The sequence below is a fragment of the Rattus norvegicus genome, chromosome 5, assembly GCF_021556685.1.
Source record: "Rattus norvegicus strain SHRSP/BbbUtx chromosome 5, alternate assembly SHRSP_T2T, whole genome shotgun sequence".
NCBI lineage: Eukaryota > Metazoa > Chordata > Mammalia > Rodentia > Muridae > Rattus > Rattus norvegicus.
In genome coordinates, this window is record NC_141538.1 from 43,400,736 (window position 1) to 43,423,021 (window position 22,286).

At 36.6% G+C, this 22,286-nt stretch overlaps 1 protein-coding gene across 2 annotated transcripts in view; it reads left to right on the top strand.

The window, feature by feature from the left end:
* Mms22l (MMS22-like, DNA repair protein) overlaps positions 1-22,286 on the top strand; it is a 115,946-nt gene that overhangs the window by 29,776 nt on the left and 63,884 nt on the right. For both annotated transcript variants that reach the window (XM_087548841.1, NM_001135780.1), the window contains 4 exon segments: positions 3,066-3,128; positions 8,155-8,274; positions 11,725-11,951; positions 13,803-14,312. In XM_087548841.1, the coding sequence (XP_087404967.1) occupies positions 3,066-3,128; positions 8,155-8,274; positions 11,725-11,951; positions 13,803-14,312 (920 nt within the window).

Sequence of the window (22,286 nt, forward strand, 5' to 3'; positions counted from 1 at the left end):
TGTTCCTCTATTCCCCCTCTAGCGTTGAAATTTATTTTATTTCCCCTCCCCAGGGAGATTCATGTGTCCTGTCATCTACCTTTCTTTCCCCCCATTGAGCCCTCGTTGATTCATGGCTTCTCTGGGTCTGTGGATTGTAGCATATTTCTCTTGTACTTTAGAACTAATATCTACTTATAAATAAATACATGCCATGTTTCTCTTTCTGGGTTTAGGTTACCGTATGTCTCAGGATTTTTTCCTAGTTCCATCCATTTGTCTGCAGATTTCATGATGCTGTTGTTTTTTTTTTTTTTGGTTCTTTTTTTCGGAGCTGGGGACCGAACCCAGGGTCTTGCGCTTCCTAGGCAAGGACGCTGTTGTTTTTAATAGCTGAGTAATACTCCATTGTGTAAATATACCACATTTTCTTTTTCATTCTTTAGTTGAGGGTCATCTAGGTTGTTTTTAATTTCTAGCTATTATGAGTAAATTTTCTTGACCCATGTGACTAGAACAAACTTATTCCTGATACTGCCTGGAGGTCTAAGACCCAGAGGCTGGATAGTCCAGAGACCTAGGATAGAACCATACATGAATGGGGAACAAAAGTCAATGAAATGATTTCTAATGTTATTCTGCTATACTACTAGATTGGTGCCTAGGCCAGTTGTCAACAGAGGCTTTATTCAGCAACTGGTGGAAATGGATATAGAGGTCCACAGCCACACATTAGGTAGAGCTCAGGAAATCTTGGAAGGAGTGGAGGAAGGATTGTATGAATCAAAGGGGTCAAGAACACCACAGGAAAATCATCAGAATCAACTACCCAGGGCTCATAGGGATTCACAGAAACTGAGCCAACACCCAGGGAGTCTGTTCGAGACTGACCTAGGCTCTGTGCATGTTATTGTTGTGTAGCTTGATCTTATTTTTGGGACCCTTTTCATCTTAGGTTGTTTTATACATGGCTGGTTGATATCCGTGGGAGTCCTTCCCTTTCCTGGAAAAAAAAGAGAGAGAAAAAGAAAACCAGGAAGAGTGGATTGGAGGGGTGTTTGGTTTCTTGGGAGGTGGGGGCTGGTCAGATTGTAAAACAAAGAATAGTTTAAAAAATTAAATTAAAAAAGAAAAGTAGGATAGGTAAGAAGTACATAGGGTAGAGAACAGGTGGTGTACCAAATGGAGAGTTTCATTTTTTCTCTCATGGAGAGTCAGAGCATACTAACCTGGTATCACTGTGTGACAGTATTCAGAGTGTATTCTTAACCAAGGTAGGCGCTATCTTTAGTGTTCATAGTTTTTTAGTTTTTTGGGTTTTTTTTTTTTTTGACTACCATTACATATGCATGACCAGTCTTAGCCCTCATAGTTGATCTCTAGGCCAGTGACCCAAAGTCACACTATTGGTTTATGGGGTTGGATCAAATCCTGCCCTAAGACTGCATGGGTATGACCAGCCTCTTCTCTGTCATATCCTCAAACTATCTAGTATGATAGACCTCCTTCCAGGCTTTGGGATTCTAATGGCTCGAGATGAGTGATTATTTTGAGTAATAAGTCATTACTTTAATAACTGTTATGTAACAAAGGGGTAGTGAAATGAAACAATGCATAGCTCACTCTCAGTTTCTAAGACTTGGAGAATGTGGGGGGTCATTGTCTAGGTGGCTCCTGCCTCGGGATTTTCCTGGAGGCTTACTTGGGGCTGGAGGCTTTGGGCAGATTGTTTTAGTTTCCTATCTTGTGGGCTTCAGGCCTGCTCACAGTAGGGGAGTTTCCTTGATTAAGTTCAAAATTATCAAGTTGGAAGCTTCATGGAAGTGACCTACTGCCACTCATATAGGTATTGGTAGTCTGTTGATAAGCATCCCATCTATAGTAGTGGAGGGAATTATATAAATGCTTCAGTCCAAGGGTAAGTGATCATAAAAGGCTGTCTTGGTTGCTGACTACTACTGTTACTGTATTTCTTTTAATAATGGAATATTGGTTTAGTGCAGCTAGTATTTTATGTGAATTTTTCCAGCCTTTTCAAAACACAAGTAATGAATATATATGAATATATGAATATATCTTTTATTAAGTAGGGCTTATCTTTATAAATACAGTCATCTGACAGTCTGATAGGAGTCTGTACCTTGACTGAGTGATTGATTGATTGATTGATTGATTGATTGAGATAGCCTCCCTAGTAGCCCAGTCTGGCCTGGAACAAGATCAGACCAGCCTGCTCTTGAACTCAAAGAGATTTGCCTCCTGACTGCTAGTATCAAAAGTGTACACCACCATATGTTGTATCTTTAATTTGCTTTTTGAAATTTAAAAACTTTTTATATCTTTTCTGCATTAGAAATTACTTGATTTTTAAAAAGTGCTTTTCATTCTTCTGGTTTTAACCATTGCCCACATATCTCAGTCTCTACGCACTGATATGCTGAGAGAACATCCTCCAGGCTTTCTTGTTAGAAATGCGAAATGTTGTAAATGTTCCTAAAAGTCCACTGTCACTTTCTTCCTTGCTACAGAGTCATGCATAGAATTGCAATTGCTAGATAGATGACCATTTGCTAAATTAAGGCATTATCAAGATTTGACCAAAAAAAGAAAATCTTCCCTCCATATAATAATCGAAACACTAAATGTACAGACAAAGAAAGAATATCAAGGGTTTTTTTTATATGTAAAAATAAAAGATTTAATAAAGTAGATTATATTGGGATATTACAATAAAATGAAGGAAAATCTCATGTAAGCAGAGTTCAGAACACTCCCATGTAAACTTAAAAATAAATAATTGCTATATCATTTTTCAGTTAGATTATATGTAGCAACAAATTCAGTATTTAAAATATGATAAGGCTATAGATGTACTACTTTTATAAAATAAAATATGCCCAGATACGATTTCTATTAGAACAACTGTAGATTTATTTTTTCCAAGTATGTTAGCTAAGATTTTACTGAAAGAAATAAAGACATTGCAAGGGTATCTTAACGATAGAACTTTACACTTATACCATAATTTTAAGTACGTATGTATTCAAGAGCAATAGTTTAACATAGCTGTATTTTCTTTTTTTCAGAGACAGATGGAATCAAATTGGAGCTTTGTAGAAGAACTTTTGAAACAGTCTGTCACTGTTCAGGTATGCACTAAAGTGAGGCGGTGTGCGACTTCTGCATTGTATAGTGTAAATTTTACCTATAGGAGCTAAGCAAACTTAAAATGATTTAAATGATAATTTATTACAAATCAGAGATTCTCTGAAGGGTCAACTAAGTAATTCATATTAAGTCCTTTAAAGGTTTTTATTTTTAAGACTGAACTTGTCAGTTAGAGGACAAAGATAATTATCTTAGTTGGTGACTTTGAAAGAATGTATTCAAAATAAGTGGAAGATGCTGTGGAGTTATAAGCCACTCCTTGACTGTGATAGCAAGCCAGGCGACATGATGGAGGAGAGAGCTGGTGGTATGGAAATGCAGCTCTATCCTCCTCACAGCAGGAGCAGGGAGGTGACTTGCCTTGCCGAGCAATTTGTCTTACAGGCTTGAATCGTATCCTCACTGATAAGGTCCCCGTTTCTGAGCACTCATTTCATACCTTATCATTTTTCTTTCCACAGCGCTGTTAATGTAGTGCTTCATGGCCCAGAGGTCAGACTTGACCTCCTTTAAAATAGTTTTAAATGCACTGTTCATCTCATCTTTAAATATGTTGTAGCTCTGTAAAGTTCTATAATGTAAGTAACCCTTTATGGAAGGTTATGGTGTAGAATATTTTTTAATTTGGGGAATAAATTGCTTTTCTGTTAGTGAAGATTATTTAAAACTTGAATTGACGTAAATATCATAATGTAAAAATATGGCTTTGAGTGTGTGTGTGTGTGCTTATAGAAGTGATACATATGAAAACTAAGCCGTTTCTCCATACCAAGAAGCTGAATATCTGAAACCATTGCAAAGGATTGAAGGCATATGTGCTGTTTGTATTCACTGAACATGAACGTAAATGTTTCTAGTTATTACATGAACTTCACCAGTTATGAGCTAGGTGTCAGCTAGAATTCTGGGAGCCTAAGAATTTTATTTTAAAATACTTCCCTAACCACTCTAAAGGTATTTTCGTTTCATACTTTCTTGTGTAATTTTAATTGCTTTTTTCTGTTTTATAATATATTAGTTTAGTAACCCAAAACACTTATATATTTTTTTAATTCAGGAATGTACGATATCAGGGAGTAGTCATGAAATAAATATACATTGCATTGGCCACTGTCATTTGTCATTAAATCATTCTTTAATTTCTTCTTTTAGAATTTATATATGAATACTGATTTTTGTCAACCCTCCCTTTTGAATCTTCCCCACCTGAAATTAAATTCATTTTTATTGACTATGTGCAAACCAAGTACAAGTAATTTCAGTGTAGTCTAGATAGTGTTAGTGTCTAGTAACAATTTCGACATCAGGGTCAGAAACTGGAAGCTTTAGTTTCCTAGGTAAGCTGATATTTCAAGTGTGCTTGAAACTTCCTTCTCCTAGCCTTTTCTCCCCTATTTCTTTGTATTTAATAATTAAAACATTTTTCATAAAGCTAGGTTTACAGAATTTTTGAGGTCTTTGTCATAGACTATTTCTTACATAGACATATATTGGTCAGGGACAACAGGAAAGAATTTGCTATTAAACTCCTTTCCATAGAAATATTTGCTTGTAATTGATACCTTAATCAATACTTTAATTAATATTTCACATACCTTTTTCTCTTTAGATGTTGACTTCCTTTAACTTAAGACTTTGACACTTAAGGTTTAGACCCAAGACCTTCTTCTCATTCACTAGGTCCCTCCTCTCTAGGTCCCATTCACTAACCTTGTTCCAGATACATGTACTTTCGCAGGCACACTAGCATTTTAATGGTGGCAGTTGAATCTATTTTTAAGGTTTAAGATATGTAATCCCTAAAAACAGGTTGGATGATCAACCATCTCAGTTTACCTAGCCTGGGGTTCAGTGACTTGGAACCAAGATAAATTAATAATGCTTCTTGAGCAGAGATATCATGACAGAACTATTAAAGTTAAATGCTGCCATTCCCACATAGGCTAAGAAGGATTAAACAGCTTGTATAGGTTTGGCCAGCTAGCTAAAAAATGTTAGAATTGGGTTCTGAATCTTCTCATATAGTTTCCAGATATGTGTGGAAACCACCTCTGTGTTCTGTAGTATTTTTGTTATTTCCCTCTGAATAATTTGATGAGGAATTACAGGCAAAGAAATGAATAAAAAATATTCTTAGGTATTCTTAGGTTTGTTTTGTGGTTGTGATCTCAAATGAATATTTTTACTGCTTCCTCTATTCCTGCCATGCTATGCTCTTGTCTTAATTGTCTGAAACTGAAGACTGACAAGTCTGTTCTATCTGCAGTTTAGTTGATGCACACATATGGTTTAGAATAATGGAATAGTTGAGTATAGAGTGGGAACATCTATATAACATGTTCTGTAATTGGTTGTACGCTTATAAACAAACATTTTTATATATCACATTCAACTGACTCACTTACCTATCCTTCCGCAACAGTGAATAATATTTTGAAACCATTTCATTTTCATCTGTAGCCATTAAAGGTCAATATTTTTACAACTTCAAAAAAATAAAAAGATCTCTCCTACAATGCTGTATTTAATTCTTTCCAGTTGTATATAGCACAGAGAATGTAGGTTCTGTATTCCAAGAATACAGATCAAATCTGGCATCTACTGTAAATTCTTTTCATTTTCTTTTGATATATAGTGTTTTGTATAATAGATTTCAGTGGTGCACCTTTCTCTTTTCCTTTCCAACTTGCCCACTTTTTTGGATTGAGTGTATTTTTTTGGATACTACATGACAAAACAAGTTTCAGATTCCAGATAAACCCTTCAACATAAACTTTACAAGACACTTTTTTTTCCTGCTGTACTCACGTAACTAAGCTTAGCTCAGTATTAATGTTGTAAACACCAGGATGAGCTTAGATCTAGGTTTGCTTTCATAATAAAGTCACAATGATGAACTTGGTTAAATGAATATGCAGGTACTTAAGTAGAAACGGTCTCACACGGAGTCTTAGATTTGTTTCTTAAACATTTATGAAGGCTTTTTGATGAATGAGACATTGTACTGAGCCCTGAAGATAATATTCTTGGCCTGAGAGAACTTGTAGATGCTTTAATTATGATGGACATACTTAACTCACTCCTCTGCAGTGACTCATGTTTGGTCATCATTGTTTACTTGGTCTTTTTATATTTACTTCTGTCTTCTTCCACTTCCTGACTTTCTTTCTTAAACAATGTAGACTATACAATAAATACAGTCATTACCTTAGAAAATCTTTAATTCCTAAACTCTTCCCTGTTTAAATCTGAAAAGTCCCATTTATCTTCTACTCCATTCTTGTCCACAGGTGGATATTGCTGGAGGAAAGTCATCATTCCTTCTTACTTGTTCCACCTGTACATTCTTGATCATAAGTGTTAAGTAGCAGTCCACTATACACATTTTGCAAAACAAAAGAGGAAACCAGAACAAAGACAATGTATCCTAATGACTTAATTTAGAACACTTCTGTAGCACATTTAGCTGTACTCATCCCACTAAACTTGCTTGGCAGTTTATTGAGAACATCTACGTGGCAAATGAGAACGTCTCTATCTTTGCAAATGTGTATCTTCCAACCTCTTGGAACACTTTTCTTTTGTAGAGAAAGTGTTCTTGTTTCTACCAGAAACTAATTTCTTTCCATAAACACTATATAGGGTAACTTCTCATTTGTTGAGGGACTTTCTTTATGTATCTCCATTAAAATATATTCTCCATCCCCTCTTATCTTCTCAGCTACCCATAATTGAGTTTCTGACATGTTGAAAGTACTCTTGTCATAGGCATCACTTGTATATCATTGAGTCTTTAAGAGTCTTCATTTTTCCCCAACTTGTCAATGACATTCAACCCTTGTCATCATTGGATGTATTTAAAATATTTGTTTTGGTTTTCATGATAACTAATTTTCTTCCCATATCATTGGTCATTTGTTTTATATATTCATCTACATTCCTTTACTCAGTAACTAAATGTTAGAATTCCAAAAAACTCTACTTTTTATTTATTCCTCATGTTTATGTGTGTTCTTTCCTTAACTTATTGGTATCTAGCCTTATAGCTCTAAGAACTATTAACAGCTATGACTTCTCCCAAGTTCTAGACCTGTGTGTTTTATTGTGTACTGAGCACCTGCTTGTGGATGCCCTATGCATTTTCCTCACTAACTTCTCACTATTCTTTGCCACAACCCATTTTGTAAAAGCTGAAATCTATGAGTTTTTCTTAGTTGATATCTTCCTCTGCCTCTTTTTCAAATCCATCTTCGGAGTTGTTTTCTTATCTCAGACTTGGAGGTTTCTAGAGTCCTTTTGGAGATCTTATCTTTAAATATTGTTACTTATTTATGTTGATGCCGTGTGCATGGATACACATGGACCATGGACTGTATAATAGAAATGAGAAGTTGACTTGCAGGAGTCAGTTCTTTCCTTTTACTCTGTGGTCCTGGGATCAAAGCAGCAAGTGTCCATACCTCCCCATCTCTCAGCCTTCTAATAATACCTTTTCTTTGCTAGTGGGACTAGACCCTCCTGAATGTTAGGTAACACTTTGTAACTCTACTACTTCCTAGCACCAATCTGTGGTTTTCTAAAGCGCAAATAAAATTCTTTGAAAAGAATTTGCCTAAATTCTTAAGATGAATTTTTTGTACATTTTAATTATATCATTTCACATTTCTTTAGTTGTCTGTCTGTCTTCCTTCCTTCCTTCCTTCCTTCCTTCCTTCCTTCCTTCCTTCCTTCCTTCCTTCCTTTCTTGTTCTTTGGGTTTCTAATATCAGTTTTCAGACATCTGTTCTATGTTTGTTTTTAAGTAACTGAATTGTAAACTTTCCATTCTATGCTAGTGGTCTTCAAATGAGTTTTGTTTTATGCCCAGTATTCTGAAGGTTGTGAAGGCCACGATTTGATGGTACATATTCTTTATCTTTCTAGAAGTAGGTTGTTGAGTACATTATCAAACGATAGCCATGCTACCAGAACCCTCTACTGCTTTATGACTTCAGTTTTATTTTTTAGGATGGTATATTAGAAGAGCAGTTACGAATGCATCTTCATTGTTGTTTGACACTTTGTGATTTTTGGGAGCCAAACCTTTCAGTTGTCACCATTTTATGGGAGTATTATTGTAAGAACCTGGTAAGTAAACAGAATATGGATTTGCTCCAAAAATTTGAAATTTATAACAATGAGGGACATTTTATGATTTAATTTTGAAAAATATGAATTTTTAAATGCTAACTTTTGTTTGTAGTAGGATGTAGCTTGCCAGTGATTTTTATCTTGAACATTGTCTGTAGCAAACTGGCATATGAAATTGGCATTTGGTGTCTCTTTTGAATGGCTATGTCTAAGGTTAGTTATTCTGTCACAGAAGACTTGGGAAATAGTTAACAGAATGTCATCATCTTTAAGTAAGTCCACTGTCTGGAGAATTAAAATTCCAACATAGGAAAGGAAATGGATGAAAGCATGGAGTAAACTAAATTCTAATAAACTGATTTATTAGGAAGTGCTTGAATTTTATAAAATCACCACCATCCAGACAAAGACTATTAGTGTTTGCTAATACTAATCAGAAGAAGCTGCTGGGAATCACTGATGTCGGCAGATTGGCCAGCAGTCTGATCAACCTTCACATCACAGAAAGTGTGTATCGTTTTATGAAATGCAGTAGGAGCTACTCAGTACTACTAGTGATAACTTCCAGCCAAAACCTTTAATATGGTCAGGCTGTCGTTACTGATATGATAGCTACCAAAGAATGTTAAGTGAAGTTGTGAGATTAAACCAGAATGCACTGTATATGTGTCTGAAATGGTCCAAGAATAAAATCAATGAAATAAAAAGAATATTAAGTGACTTTAGAGGGGTACAAATATGAGGAATTGTACAACTAGCAACCTTATATTAAAAAGAGAAAATAATGTCTATACTTGGTTGACATTTGTACATGCATATTCATTGTAGCACTGTTTGCAATACTCAAGTTAGGGAATCAGCTATGAATGACCATAATGAATGGATTCTTTCCTTTTGTGGCCATTGCTAGAGTAGTGGCAGCTGCCAAATGAAGTTAATTTTCTTTGACCATACCAAAGCAAGAACGTAAAAGCATTCTACTGCACCTCTTCACATTTGGGGAAAGATGTCTCTCCCATTTTGCAAAAACTGAGACAGAAGCTCAGTTTTTAATCTATGTCCATCCGAAACGCTGATGAAATTCAGGTCATTGAAGCATGCTATAAAGATAAGCATGCTGGCAAAAGTAGTCTACTTTACAGGAGAACTATGTCATCTTCATTGGACCTGATACACAGGAGGATACTAATGGCACTTGAAGGTACTTGCACCAGCAAAGTGCTCACCAGGTCAAAAATAAACAAAGATGTAGGCATAATGATATTGTGCACTGAGTAAAGATTATTTTTGGCATTGTTCAAATGGTCATTTCTCTGCCCCCAATATCTGGTTGCATTCTGGACATGGCATTGTAGTGCTTATTCTAAGAATCTATCACTCAAGTTATATAAACATTGCTCCATATTTATTCTCTGATTTATCAATAAAAGCTGATCAGAGAATAGGATTGGACTTCTATCCTAGCAGGAGAGGAGACAGGGAGGGGACAGAGAGACTGAGGTGGGGATGGGTAGGGAAGAGAACATTCAGCCAAGTCTAGAAGACACTATGGGAACACACCGTGAGCAGAGAGAGCCTGACCAGGACTAAAGTGCAAGTATTTCAGATATCTGGCTGGGAGGTAGCCACATTAGGTCAGAGGATTAAAATAGATTAATAACTACTCAAGTATTGTGATATAAAACTTATTAAATAATCTTATAGTCTCATGATTTATTTGGGAGCGCGACAAGATAGAGAAAAAATTTAAAATTGCTCTAACACAAAGACATTTAAAAACTTCTTGAATAGAAAGCCAAATCAAGCAAAGCAAGTTGAAAAGGAAAAAATAAATAAACGATTGAGAAGTTGCAAGAATCATCATATATATATATATATATATATATATATATCTTTTATGAAAAATGACTTATATGATAAAATCTGGATGAAGAAATTTGATGTTTATACACCATGAAGTTTATTTAACCATAAGGACCAACATTTTTTTTTATTACTTTTTTTTATTAACTTAAGTATTTCTTATTTACATTTCGAGTGTTATTCCCTTTCCCGGTTTCTGGGCCAACATCCTCCTAACCCCCCCCCTCTCCTTCTTTATGGGTGTTCCCCTCCCCATCCTCCCCCCATTGCCGCCCTCCCCCCAACAATCACGTTCACTGGGGGTTCAGTCTTAGCAGGACCCAGGGCTTCCCCTTCCACTGGTGATCTTGCTAGGATATTCATTGCTACCTACGAGGTCAGAGTCCAGGGTCAGTCCATGTATAGTCTTTAGGTAGTGGCTTAGTCCCTGGAAGCTCTGGTTGCTTGGCATTGTTGTTCATAAGGGGTCTCGAGCCCCTTCGAGCTCTTCCAGTTCTTTCTCTGATTCCTTCAATGGGGGTCCTATTCTCAATTCAGTGGTTTGCTGCTGGCATTCGCCTCTGTGTTTGCTGTATTCTGGCTGTGTCTCTCAGGAGAGATCTACATCCGGCAAGGACCAACATTTTTATAATTCGGAAGTACCATTATGGTAAATGGAATAAGCTAGACTTAGACAAATGTCTCATATGTTCTATCATAAATGGAATCTAAGTTTATCTAAAACAAGGGATCAAGGCCTGGCATGATGACAAATGCCTTTAATCCCAGCACTTGAGGTGAAGGCAAGCAATCTTCGTGAGTCAGAATGAACAGTAAGGGGAACTGAGTATGTCATTAGACCAACCATATGGTGGTTTAAATGAGACTTATCTTCCATAGTCTCAGCCATTGAAATACTAGTTTCCCAGTTGGTGGCTGTTTGGATAGGGTTAGAAGGTATGGTCTTGCTGGAGGAAGTTTGTTACTAGAGCTATGTTTTGAGATTTCAAACCATTCTCAGTTCCTCTAACTCCTGTCTGTGGTTCGAGCTGTTACTGCGCAGCAGCTCCAGCCATCTTGCTTGCCGTCACACATCTCTGCCATGGTAGATCCTGTCTAGAACCATAAGCCAAGTAAGACTTCCCTTCCACAAGTTGTCTAATGTTTTTCACAGTGATAGAAAAGTAACCAGTATACATACAAAAGTGTCATTGTGAAATCCATTGTTCTATATAATTAAGATCTATATTAAGTGCCTATTATCCAAACATTAAAATTGCATAGCAAAAACGAGAAACATGAAAAAAATAGGTTTTAAGGGACATGGTTTCATTGGACAAATCACCTGATAAAAACACATTTTGGGAAAATAGAAAATTTAAAGACCTCCCCCCCTTCCTGTTCTCTGTTTTTATGTAATTAAAAAAATTACATAAAAACAAATTCTGGGATAAATGTGATAATTGCGATTTAATAAAATATATTTAATTACCTTGGGTCAAACTTTTATGAGCTAATTAGTATTTGTAGCTTTCATTTTATTTACTAAGAAACTTGTGCTTATAAGAGCTATATTATGCTTTTGTTTGTTTATTTTTTATTTAGAATAGCTCCTTCAGTATTTCTTGGCTTCCTTTGAAAGGCCTTACTAATATTATCAAGTCACCACTGTCGATGCTTACACTGGTGAAGAACTGCTATTGTGATAAACAAGACCCTGACCTGTATAAGTCCAGCAGCAGTTACATCATTTTTCTTTGCATTTTGGCAAAAGTTGTTAAGAAAGCAATGAAAAACAGTGGCTCTCATCCTTGGAAACAAGTTAAAGGAAGGTACGTGCTGTGTAGTATCTTTTTTGTCATGAGTATTCACCAGGACATTTCGAAGTGTAACTATTTATACTTTTAAGTTAACTTATGATTGGAGTCTTTGCACATTTAAAATGTATTCCTTAATCTAGGATGCCAAATTTTTTTGTCTTGCCAATATAAATTAAAGTTTCAGTTTCTTATTCATCTAATATCACTGAAAATTGAAATTCTGTGTATTAAATACCAGAGTATTAGGAACAGTTTTGGCTACAATTAATTGTAATATTATATAATCCTTTGCTTCAGTTTATTAAGAGTTGGGAAGTAAGCCAGGAGAATTGCTATTTCAAGACTGTCCTTAGCTACACAGAGTTCAGACCCAGCTAGACTGAACGAAAGACTTCTCAACCATAAATACTTCTATGACAAACAAAACTCCATTAATTAAGGAAATATTGTAACGAACCTGATAACATTAGTAAGCCAATAAATACTATATATTAACCACTGTAGTGATGATAATAGGGGAAGAAAGAATTAAACAGGTCTTTACTTTGTGGAGCATATTAATTACTACGTAGTTTCATTGTACATGAACATTCAACCTCTTGTATGCTTTAATTATTTATGTTCGAACAACCAAGTATACAAACTACAAAACTTAGCAATCTATGAATAAGAAGTCAAGAAGAATTGCTTCCAATTTTAAGTCACTGACTTTCAAGAGAAATACACGTGAGCTCGTAGGTACAAAGCTGTTAGACTTTGTTGAGTGATTAAATTTCTTAATGATTGGCTTAGATATTTGAGCATATATACTTTTTCTTTACAACTAGGTAAAAATTACCTGCCTCCCCAAATTGTCTTAAAGTGCAAAATAAAACCCGGTTTTTCAGAAGGGTAAATAGGAAAATATTGGAGAAAAGTTATGAAAAATTGTTTAGTTAAAATTACTGTAAGAACATTTGAAATTGTTTTCAATGCTGTGACAAATGCATGAGGTAATTAATTTTTAAATAGGAATGGCTTGTTTTGGCTGTTGGTTTTAGAGTTTCAGTCCATGATCTGTTAAATCTGTTGGTTTGGTTGAGGCATCATTTCCTTTTGAGAACACATCAGAGAGCAAAACCCACCTACCTTGCTGTTAGGGAACAGAAATAAGTGACAGGAGGTTGGTGTCTCAGTAAGTGCCCTAATGTCACTTGGCCTGTCTTCTAGAAATGCCTCTACCTCCTTGTACTGTACTATAGGACAGAATTCAGACATTTGTGGACATTTTGAGATCCAAGCTATGACATATATTGTCTTACTGTGAAGAAGTAAGGAAAATGATAGACGTTCTAAGGGAAAAGCTAAGTACCATAGAAAAAGCTCCTGAATCCCATGCTTCAACCATAGTGCTTTACCATGTCAGTGGGCAGGAGAAAGTAGAAATAGTGACGGGCAACATCAAAGAGTGAAGAGTTAACATAATTTGACCTGGGGAAGTGGTTCAGTGAATAAAGGATAGGAATTAGAATCTGTCATCTGTGTAAACTCTGGGTAGATGCAGAGACTGACACAATCTTAGCCCCAGAGGTAGGTGAGCAAGCTGACTAGCTAGATTAGCTGAAAAGATAAACTCTATGTTCAGTGAGAACTACTGTCTCAAAGTGGGATGCAACTGAGGAAGATCCTAATGCCAGCCTTAGGCATCTATGTGTCTGTGTGCAGAAGCACTTGCTGTACGTGTGCTCACATGCATGTACACATGCATACAATATGCAAAAAGAATTTGCTGAAACTATAATACTGTGTCATGAATATTGGAGGAAAATATTTTTAAATGATAGATTTTAATGAAATAATCTTACTAATTTTCGTGTTTTGTAGAATATATTCTAAATTTCATCAAAGAAGGATGGAAGAACTAACTGAAGTTGGCCTACAGAACTTTTTCTGCCTTTTTCTACTGTTAGCAGCTGTTGCAGAGATAGAAGATGTAGCAAGCCATGTCTTAGACCTCCTTCGTTTCCTCAGGCCCGCCTCCATGTCCTCTCATGGCACCCTTGTTTGGAAGGGTCAGATGGCATTTCTCCTGATGTACGCCCAGAAAAACCTGGACATTGGTGTTTGGGCCGAGAAGCTGTCCTGTGAGTTCCAAGAGAAAGCAAAGGAGTTCTTGGTGTCTAAGCATGATGAAATGGTACAGAGACATGATCTGTGGACACAGCTTTCCATCTACATTGATGGTGTTCAAGAAGTGTTTGAGACCAGCTCCTGCTTGTGTCCTTCTCACGAGCACCTTCTCAATGATGGATTCAGCATGTTACTGCGAGCCTGTCGGGAGTCTGAACTTAGGACCGTGCTGAGCTTTCTGCAAGCTGTCCTGGCCAGAATCAGGTATGTTTTCCAATAACGTGCTGAGAAGCTTCACTTTTGACAGACTTTCATAGTCCTAGTGCAGAAGGGTTTGTTTTACTACTGCATTCGTATAAATCATTAGGTTTTCAAGCAATAGAAAGTTTTTGTGCAGACCAGGCATCAAATGTGAACTGAGAGCAGGCTGGTGCAATTCTGGAACTCTGCGTTTAGACCTCCCTTAGTCAAGTTAGTCTGAGCAAGACCATCAGTTCAAATTTGATGTGGCTTTTATAGAAGTCTATGGAATTTTGTTCCCATGGAGAGATATGGGCTATTGTGTACTATTTTATTTTAATTTAATATGTCTTTATAATCGTGTGTGTGTGTGTGTGTGTGTGTGTGTGTGTGTGTGTTCGTATAATGCATGATTGTGAATGGGTTTACACATCTTGTGGCAAATATAGGAGATCACAGCACAACTTTCTCTCCTTCCACTGTTGAATCTTAGGGATCAAATTCAGGTCTGCACAATAAAGGCTTTTACCTGCCAGCCATCTCTCCACCTCTCACGCTGTACAATTTTTTTTTTTAAATAGTGTCTTTAAGTTGTAGCTGAAAGATTATCTGTAATCTCCACTGCCTCAAATATTTTCTTCTGAATTTGTACATTCTAAAATTAATATATTATTTTAACAGAAGTCACTTATAAAAGACATATTTTTAAGTCTGTTCAAATTGTACAGATACGTTAATTTACAGGTATACTCAGTGTTGGCATCAAGAACTGGCTTTACAATCAGGAACTGGCTTAAGGTTACAGGGCACCTCCAAATCCAGCGATGACAGTGATGTCACCTCTAGGCTACAAAAGGAACCGTGTTTCTTTTGCCATGGCAATCGCCATACTTTCCTAGTGTGTACCTGCCCACCTTTACCTGCGCACTGCGTGTGCGGTTACATCTAAGTCCAAATAAAAGACTCAGATTTTCTCCCTCTCCCTTCTTCATCGCCCCCACCCCTTTGTTATCCCTCTCCCCTCCAAATTTTTTTTTTTCTGGTGGAACTGTGCTGGCCTGATATGATCTGTCCAGATGAGCTCCCATTCTAACACAACACGTCACCTTCATCGCTGGATTTGGGGTGACCTGCAACATTTAAGCTGGCTCCTGACTGTATAGCCAGTTCCTGATGCCAACATTCTGACCCCAAATTAATGATGATAAAAACTATCGTTATAATTTGCATTTAGGTTATTTTGTAAGTTTTGCTTTTCAAGTATGTTCTTAAGTTAAATTTCACCATTGTGTAGTCACTGTTGGTGAAAGTTACCTAGAACTTGTATGTAGAAATAGGGTTTTACAGCCTGAACAGAGGGCAAGAGACACTGTATGCCCATCCCCAAAAATCTCATACCGTTTTCTGGACATCTCAGGCACTGCATTCATATGTGAGTAACCCCATATAAATAAACATGATTAATATAGATGATTTTATTTGAGATTGTGTCTGCAGGTAATCTAGAAGCTGCCTTCATAATATTACCTTAAAAAGGTTAATTTACAGAATTTCAACATTTATGCAGTATCAGTTTGTATCTTCCTTAATCTTCTTTATCCTAACTTAAATGTTTTTAATCCTCACTAGTTTTCATATGTATGTGCTTACCCAGAAGTTTTCATCAGTAGTTATTTCCTTGCTTCTACAAGAATATTCAAGCAAGAATGTTAAAAAAAAAATCCTCAAATGCTTTGATGTGTGACTAGACAGAGAAGTAAATTAATAACCAATCTCATAAGAAAAACCCCTTTAATTATGGGTCTTTTAATAAAAACATTTTGGGGGGTCACAGGATATATCACCAGATTTTGTATTATCTAACAGACTAATTTCATTTTATTTACTTTTTAAATAAATGGTGAGTAGCACTTACCTTTGCTTTCTAGCTTAGCTAGAAATTTCTTTCTCATAATGTAAAGACAAGAAGGTGGGGCAGTATTTTGAACTGTTATGGTAGTTAGGAACTGCCATCCTTGGAAGACTGAAAAACATCAAAATCAGAAGGGAGGGAAGAGTTTTGCATCTTGAGAAGAGTTAGTCATAGAAAGAAAGTAGCATAATCTTTTTCTTTCTCTGCTCTTCTGTTGAAGACAGCCAAGTACCTTTTAAACCTAAGTAATTTTATTTTGAGTAGATTATTGGGGGGTTTGATTTTGGGCTATTAAGACAAAGTCTAGTCTGGCATGACCTCAATCTCATGATATACTTTTTTTTTTCTTTTTTTCTGGAGCTGAGGACCTGAACCCAGGGCCTTGCGCTTGCTAGGCAACCGCTCTACCACTGAGCTAAATCCCCAACCCCTCATGATATACTTGAGACTGGCGTGGAATTCATGATTTCATTCTTCTAACTCCTACGCTCCAAGTGTTGGGATGACAGTGTGTGTCACCATGCCTAGCTTTACATAGTTTGTAGCAAAGATCTATAACCTGTACTATAGCAGTTTTCCTTTTTATTGTTAAAATTATTTTTCTGTTGTGAATATAGTTTGGAAAATGTGCTAACTCTAATCTTCATGCTCTAGGTAAGTGGTTCTCAACTAGGAACGGGTATGTTCTTCAGGAGATTTTTGGTAATCTCTGGAGATATTCTTATTCGTCATAACTAGGAAGATGCCATTTGCATTTAGGGGTGGAGCCCATCATGCTACTAACTGACTCAGTTCACCTGGTAGATCCCACAGCAGAGCCCAGCAGTCCAGTCCCGAGGCTGCCTCAGAGGGAGAAGCTCTGCTCTAGTTCTGAGTCCCTGAGCTCTCAATGCTCTGCTATCACTACATCTAATGTGGTTGGCTGTAGTGTTTAGAAACCTCCTTTTCCTTTGCGTAGTATTTTCTGGGCAACTTTTTATGTTGGAATGTGAATTCTTACCTACTTACTTCTAAAAACTACCGAGTGTTTTATTATACAGATGTATCTAGCTTTATTTGCCCTGTTCCTAATAATGAATTTTGTATTATTTATCATGCTGTATTTTTATCATACCACAGTTTAACATTTTTATATATGCATGCATTTATTTACTCGAAATATACCTGCAAATTAATTTCTAAGAATGAGTTGCTGTGTGTTTTAGATATGAATGGATATTACTGAGCTTTCTTCATTTTCACTTTTAGATCACTGTGATAAATAACTTTGGATTGAATTCTAAGAGAATAAAGTACTGAGTTTAGTGGAAACTCCAAAGAAAAGAAACAAAGCTTACTTTGAAACTTGGGGATAAAATTTTTAGGGAACAAAAAAATTTTTTTTCTTTCTTTAATTCCTGGGGTTTTTTTTCTCCATCTTTATTAAATTGGGTATTTCTTATTTACATTTCAATTGTTATTACCTTTCCCGGTTTCCAGGCAAACATCCCCCTAACTCCTCCCCCTCCCCTTCTATATGTGTGTTCCCCTCCCCACCCTCCCCCCATTGCCACCCTCCCCCCATTGCCGCCCTCCCCCCAACAATCTCGTTCACTGGGGGTTCAGTCTTAGCAGGACCAAGGGCTTCCCCTTCCACTAGTGCTCTTACTAAGATGTTCATTGCTACCTATGAGGTCAGAGTCCACGGTCAGTCCATGTATAGTCTTTAGGTAGTGGCTTAGTCCCTGGAAGCTCTGGTTGCTCGGCATTGTTGTACCTATGGGGTCTCAAGCCCCTTCAAGCTCTTCCAGTTCTTTCTCTGATTCCTTCAACGGGGGTCCTGTTCTCAGTTCAGTGGTTTGCTGCTGGCATTCGTCCTTGTATTTGCCATATTCTGGCTGTGTCTCTCAGGAGAGATCTACATCCGGCTCCTGTTGGCCTGCATTTCTTTGCTTCATCCATCTTATCTAGTTTGGTGGCTGTACTTGTATGGGCCACATGTGGGGCAGGCTCTGAATGGGTGTTCCTTCAGCTTCTGTTCTAAACTTAGGGAGCCAAAATTTTTAAATGATTTTTTTTCTTTATTTGCTATGTATCCACTAACATTTGTTTGAGTCTCCTTATGAAACACTTTTTGATAATTCTGTAATAAAAGTACGGTGAATGGACTGGAGAGGTGTCTTAGCAGTTAAGAGTACTTGTTCTTGAGAGGGTCTAGATTCATCCTCAGCATCCTCATGGCAGCATCACAACCATGTATTAACTACAGTTCCAGGTGCTCAGATGCTTCTTCTGGTTTACACGGACACTGGGTACACAAGAAGTGTACAGACCACTGTGCAGGCAAAACCTTTACACATAAAATAAAAATAAAAATAAAGAAGCCTTTTAAAAGTAGATTTATTTGTATATTTTTCAAAGATTTACAATTTGCAAATATTGTCTTCTTTATTAATTCTTCCATTTCTATTTATAGATGAAAATGCAATTATAGATGTGTTTATCCAATTAAATTTCAGAATCAAGACTGGTTCTTGCACTACACTAGCTGCCTTAGGCTGAACTCCCCCACTTCCCTTATTCACATACCCAAACTAATGACATCACCTGTATTGTTTAGCAATGGCAAGTACTTTCCTGAGTAAAATCTGCATATCGTATACCAACCTGATACTGTCTATCATTGTTTGGGTACATCTGAGTGAGTCTTTTCTGTTTTGCTACTGAATAAAGACTAGTTGCTTATTGGAAGCATTTGGTTGTCTTATTTTAGTATTTTTTCAGTATATGAATCAGTAAAATGAATGGGGAAATGAAATGAGTAAATAATATTTATCAAAAGAATTGTCTGATTTATTGGTGTCATATCAACCACCTCAATGTCATTTTTGTGATTGAAACAAAATTTTGTTATTTAAAATTAAATTAGTAAATCATCTTAGCATCAAAGCCAATCTAAAGATTATAAAAATACTGCTTTTTAGACCCTTAAGAGTGTGGGTCTGTTCATGGGGCCCACGCTGTTTAGGAATTCAGACACGTAAGAACTGCAGGGGAAAAGTGCAGCCAACAATGAGGACTGTATGTAAGGTGGAGCAAGTTTACAGTTGTGTTATTGAATTTTCCTAACTAGTTCTAGATTGAGTTTGAGGTTTGCTGTTGGAGCAGGGTGTGTGTTTGTGAGCCTCTCTGAGTGTCAGTCCGTGTGTATGCTGCTTACTCTTCAGAGCAGTCTGTGAAAAAGAGACACATGTCTGTATTGGTAACATTTAATTTTGTATTCATATGTATATTTTTTACTTTTTTGTAAAATTTCTTTTTAAAAATCTTATGTGTATGTGCATATGAATGCAGATGTCAGTGGAGGCCAGAGAGGTCCTGGAGGCCTAAGAGGGCATCAGCTCCCCTGAGCTGGAGTTAACAGGCAATTGTGAGCTCTCAGATGTGGATCCTGGGAACCAATCCTGGTTCCTCTGGGAAGCAGTCTTAACCACTGAGTCACAATTGTGACTGAGAAAAAATGCCATAAAGAACTTAAAATCTTACACAATTGATGTCAGAAATAGAGCTTTGAGGGGATTCTGAGGTCAGTGTGAGCAGACAGAGCAGCCGTGTACAAGTCTTTTAATGCTATTACACGTTAGATTTGGTAACTCGTAAATTTCTGAATCTTGGGTAGTAATTTGGCCTCATCTACATTAAAATTAATCACAGCATATGTAAAAGACTGTGACTTGGAAATTTTTACTTTATCATTTTCAAGATAAATATTGGTAGCATAGACAAGCATTTCCTTTGGAATATTTTCGTGAAAGTCCCCATGAATTAATACAGAATTGTTTACTTTAAAATGGTTATCAGACCATCATGGTTTGTTCCTGATTTCTTAATCCAAAATCTGTAATTTTTGTTGAAATTTATTTTGTAGCTTACTTGAATTACACAGTTTACTAAAATTACAGAAAAGCTCTAAACATTTTGGATAGTTTTTAAAAATTAAAGCATCACCTGCTCTCCCTGCTTCAGAGTTGAGAACAATGCTAAATCCTTTGACTTTTGATTTAGGTAGAGAAGAGGGATTACATAGATTGATGATATTTATTCTTGGCTGCATCCCTGGCCAAGGAAAAGGATGAAATACTTTACCTTAACAATCTCCTCTGTTTTCAAATTCAGATGGGAATACGGTTCCAGCCCTTGCATAAATGTATGTGCAGTTGTGTAGAGTATGTGCAGTGTGAGGGTATGTGTGACTGTGTGCAGTGTGCATGTTGAATAAGCAACCATTTAATAACTATGATAAAATTATAGAATTAGGATTACTGATTAAGGGGAGAAGCAGCTTCCTCTAGGCTGTTAAGAAATAATAACTTCATATGCCACTTTCTGCTAACTGAAGCTGATGGCTCACCAGAGCATTCTTTATTGCTGATTAAGTAGCATTGTGAAAATACTGACTTGGTTATGTTAACCAAATACCTGTTTAAAACTCTAAATGTCAAGTAGGTTTATCGGTCAGCTTTAGCATTTTACATTTCCTTTATGGAATCACATTTCTAGTTTTCACTTGCTGTTATTTGAGGTTAATATAAAAATGGCAGTCTTTCATTTGTGGCTAGGTGTAGCTGAAAGCTTTTCTTTAATTATATCCATTCGGCCCACTGTAGCTAAGGGTCTGTCAGCATTTCCATTATAAACCTCTATTTTCAGGTTTTATAACATAGCTATGAAAATTAGCTCTGGGCAAAAACTTGACACATAAGGCCTCATGGGATTCTCCCTCCTCCTCATCCCCCTTTTTCATTTTTACTGATGTAAGGGTGAGTGGTTTCAAAATGCCTTTTGGCACCTGCAAATATCATTTTGAGCTAAAAAAGAAACAATAAATTTTTAGGCTTTGTAGTTGTTTGTTCTAACACTTAAGGGAAATTGTGGACTTATGAATTTAAGCCAAATGGATATTGATCAACTGACATACTATTTTATATTAAACAAGAGTCCAGTATCAAAGAAGTCTAAAGGTATTGAAGTGTTTGCCTAAAACACTAAATGTTGAGTCTAAAAGTATGTCTAAAACCTTAAAGGGGGTCACTATATTTTTTATAATATGGCTTATATACAACTTCTTAGAAGATGAGCCTCTCTTCCCTGGCCTCTTTCCCCTCTCCCCATGAGGTTAGAGGATCATCTGCTTGCTGTTTAACTGTATTTGTAGAGGAGGAAGAGGAGGAGTATGTGACTAAACACATACATGCATGCATATGTGAGTTCAGATGCATACTTTTTATTTCCATTAAATACTCTCTATACTTAATACTTTTTTTTTTTTTTTTTTTACTGATGTGATAGCATTTATTCTAAACAAGTTTTCTTTCCTTCAGGGAGAAAACTGAGGGTGCCTGATTAGGAAAGTTGGTAGGTAGTAAAAGAGGAGGTCCTCTCTCGAGGCTCTGCTGTGCTGGATACTGTGCATGCTGCTTCAGAAAAAGTTAGAGGTTCGCTCTGGAGAGCATGCAGGCTCCTTCCCAGCAGTAGTGTCTGTTTACTGACGAGGATGGACTGTAGCTGTAGTAACTGAAAAATAGTTTAGGGCAAGAAAGCCTTATTAGGTAGAACTTTTAAAATAAACCGAATCATTTCTGCTTTGCCCCCAAATGCCTCTGGTGTTTCATCCTATATACTACTGTGTAAATTTGAGGGCAGTGCTATAATAATTTGGAGGAGAGCACAGAAGAGTGTTCCACAAAGAAGTTTATTACTAGACTGTCTTTGAGAAATTAAGTCAAGATGCGTTGCTTACTCAAGTTATCCATCTTCCCTGCAGCCTTGGGTGCTTCAGAGGTAGAGCAGGGATCTCTTAGGAATGTAATGTACATCTTAGTATTTAGGGAATGTATCAAATACATCAGCAGATGCTTATGTCATTAAGTAGTTCTTATATAGTATTTTGACCTTACGGGGCTAGGATTCTACACTAAATTCGTCTTACATGATTTGTAAATTCATGTGGTAATACGAACTACATTCTATTAGCTCAGTGATATTTGCTTTTTTGGAATTTTGCTGGAGTTATGTACTTTTTCATACGTAGGCATTAATGTCTGGAT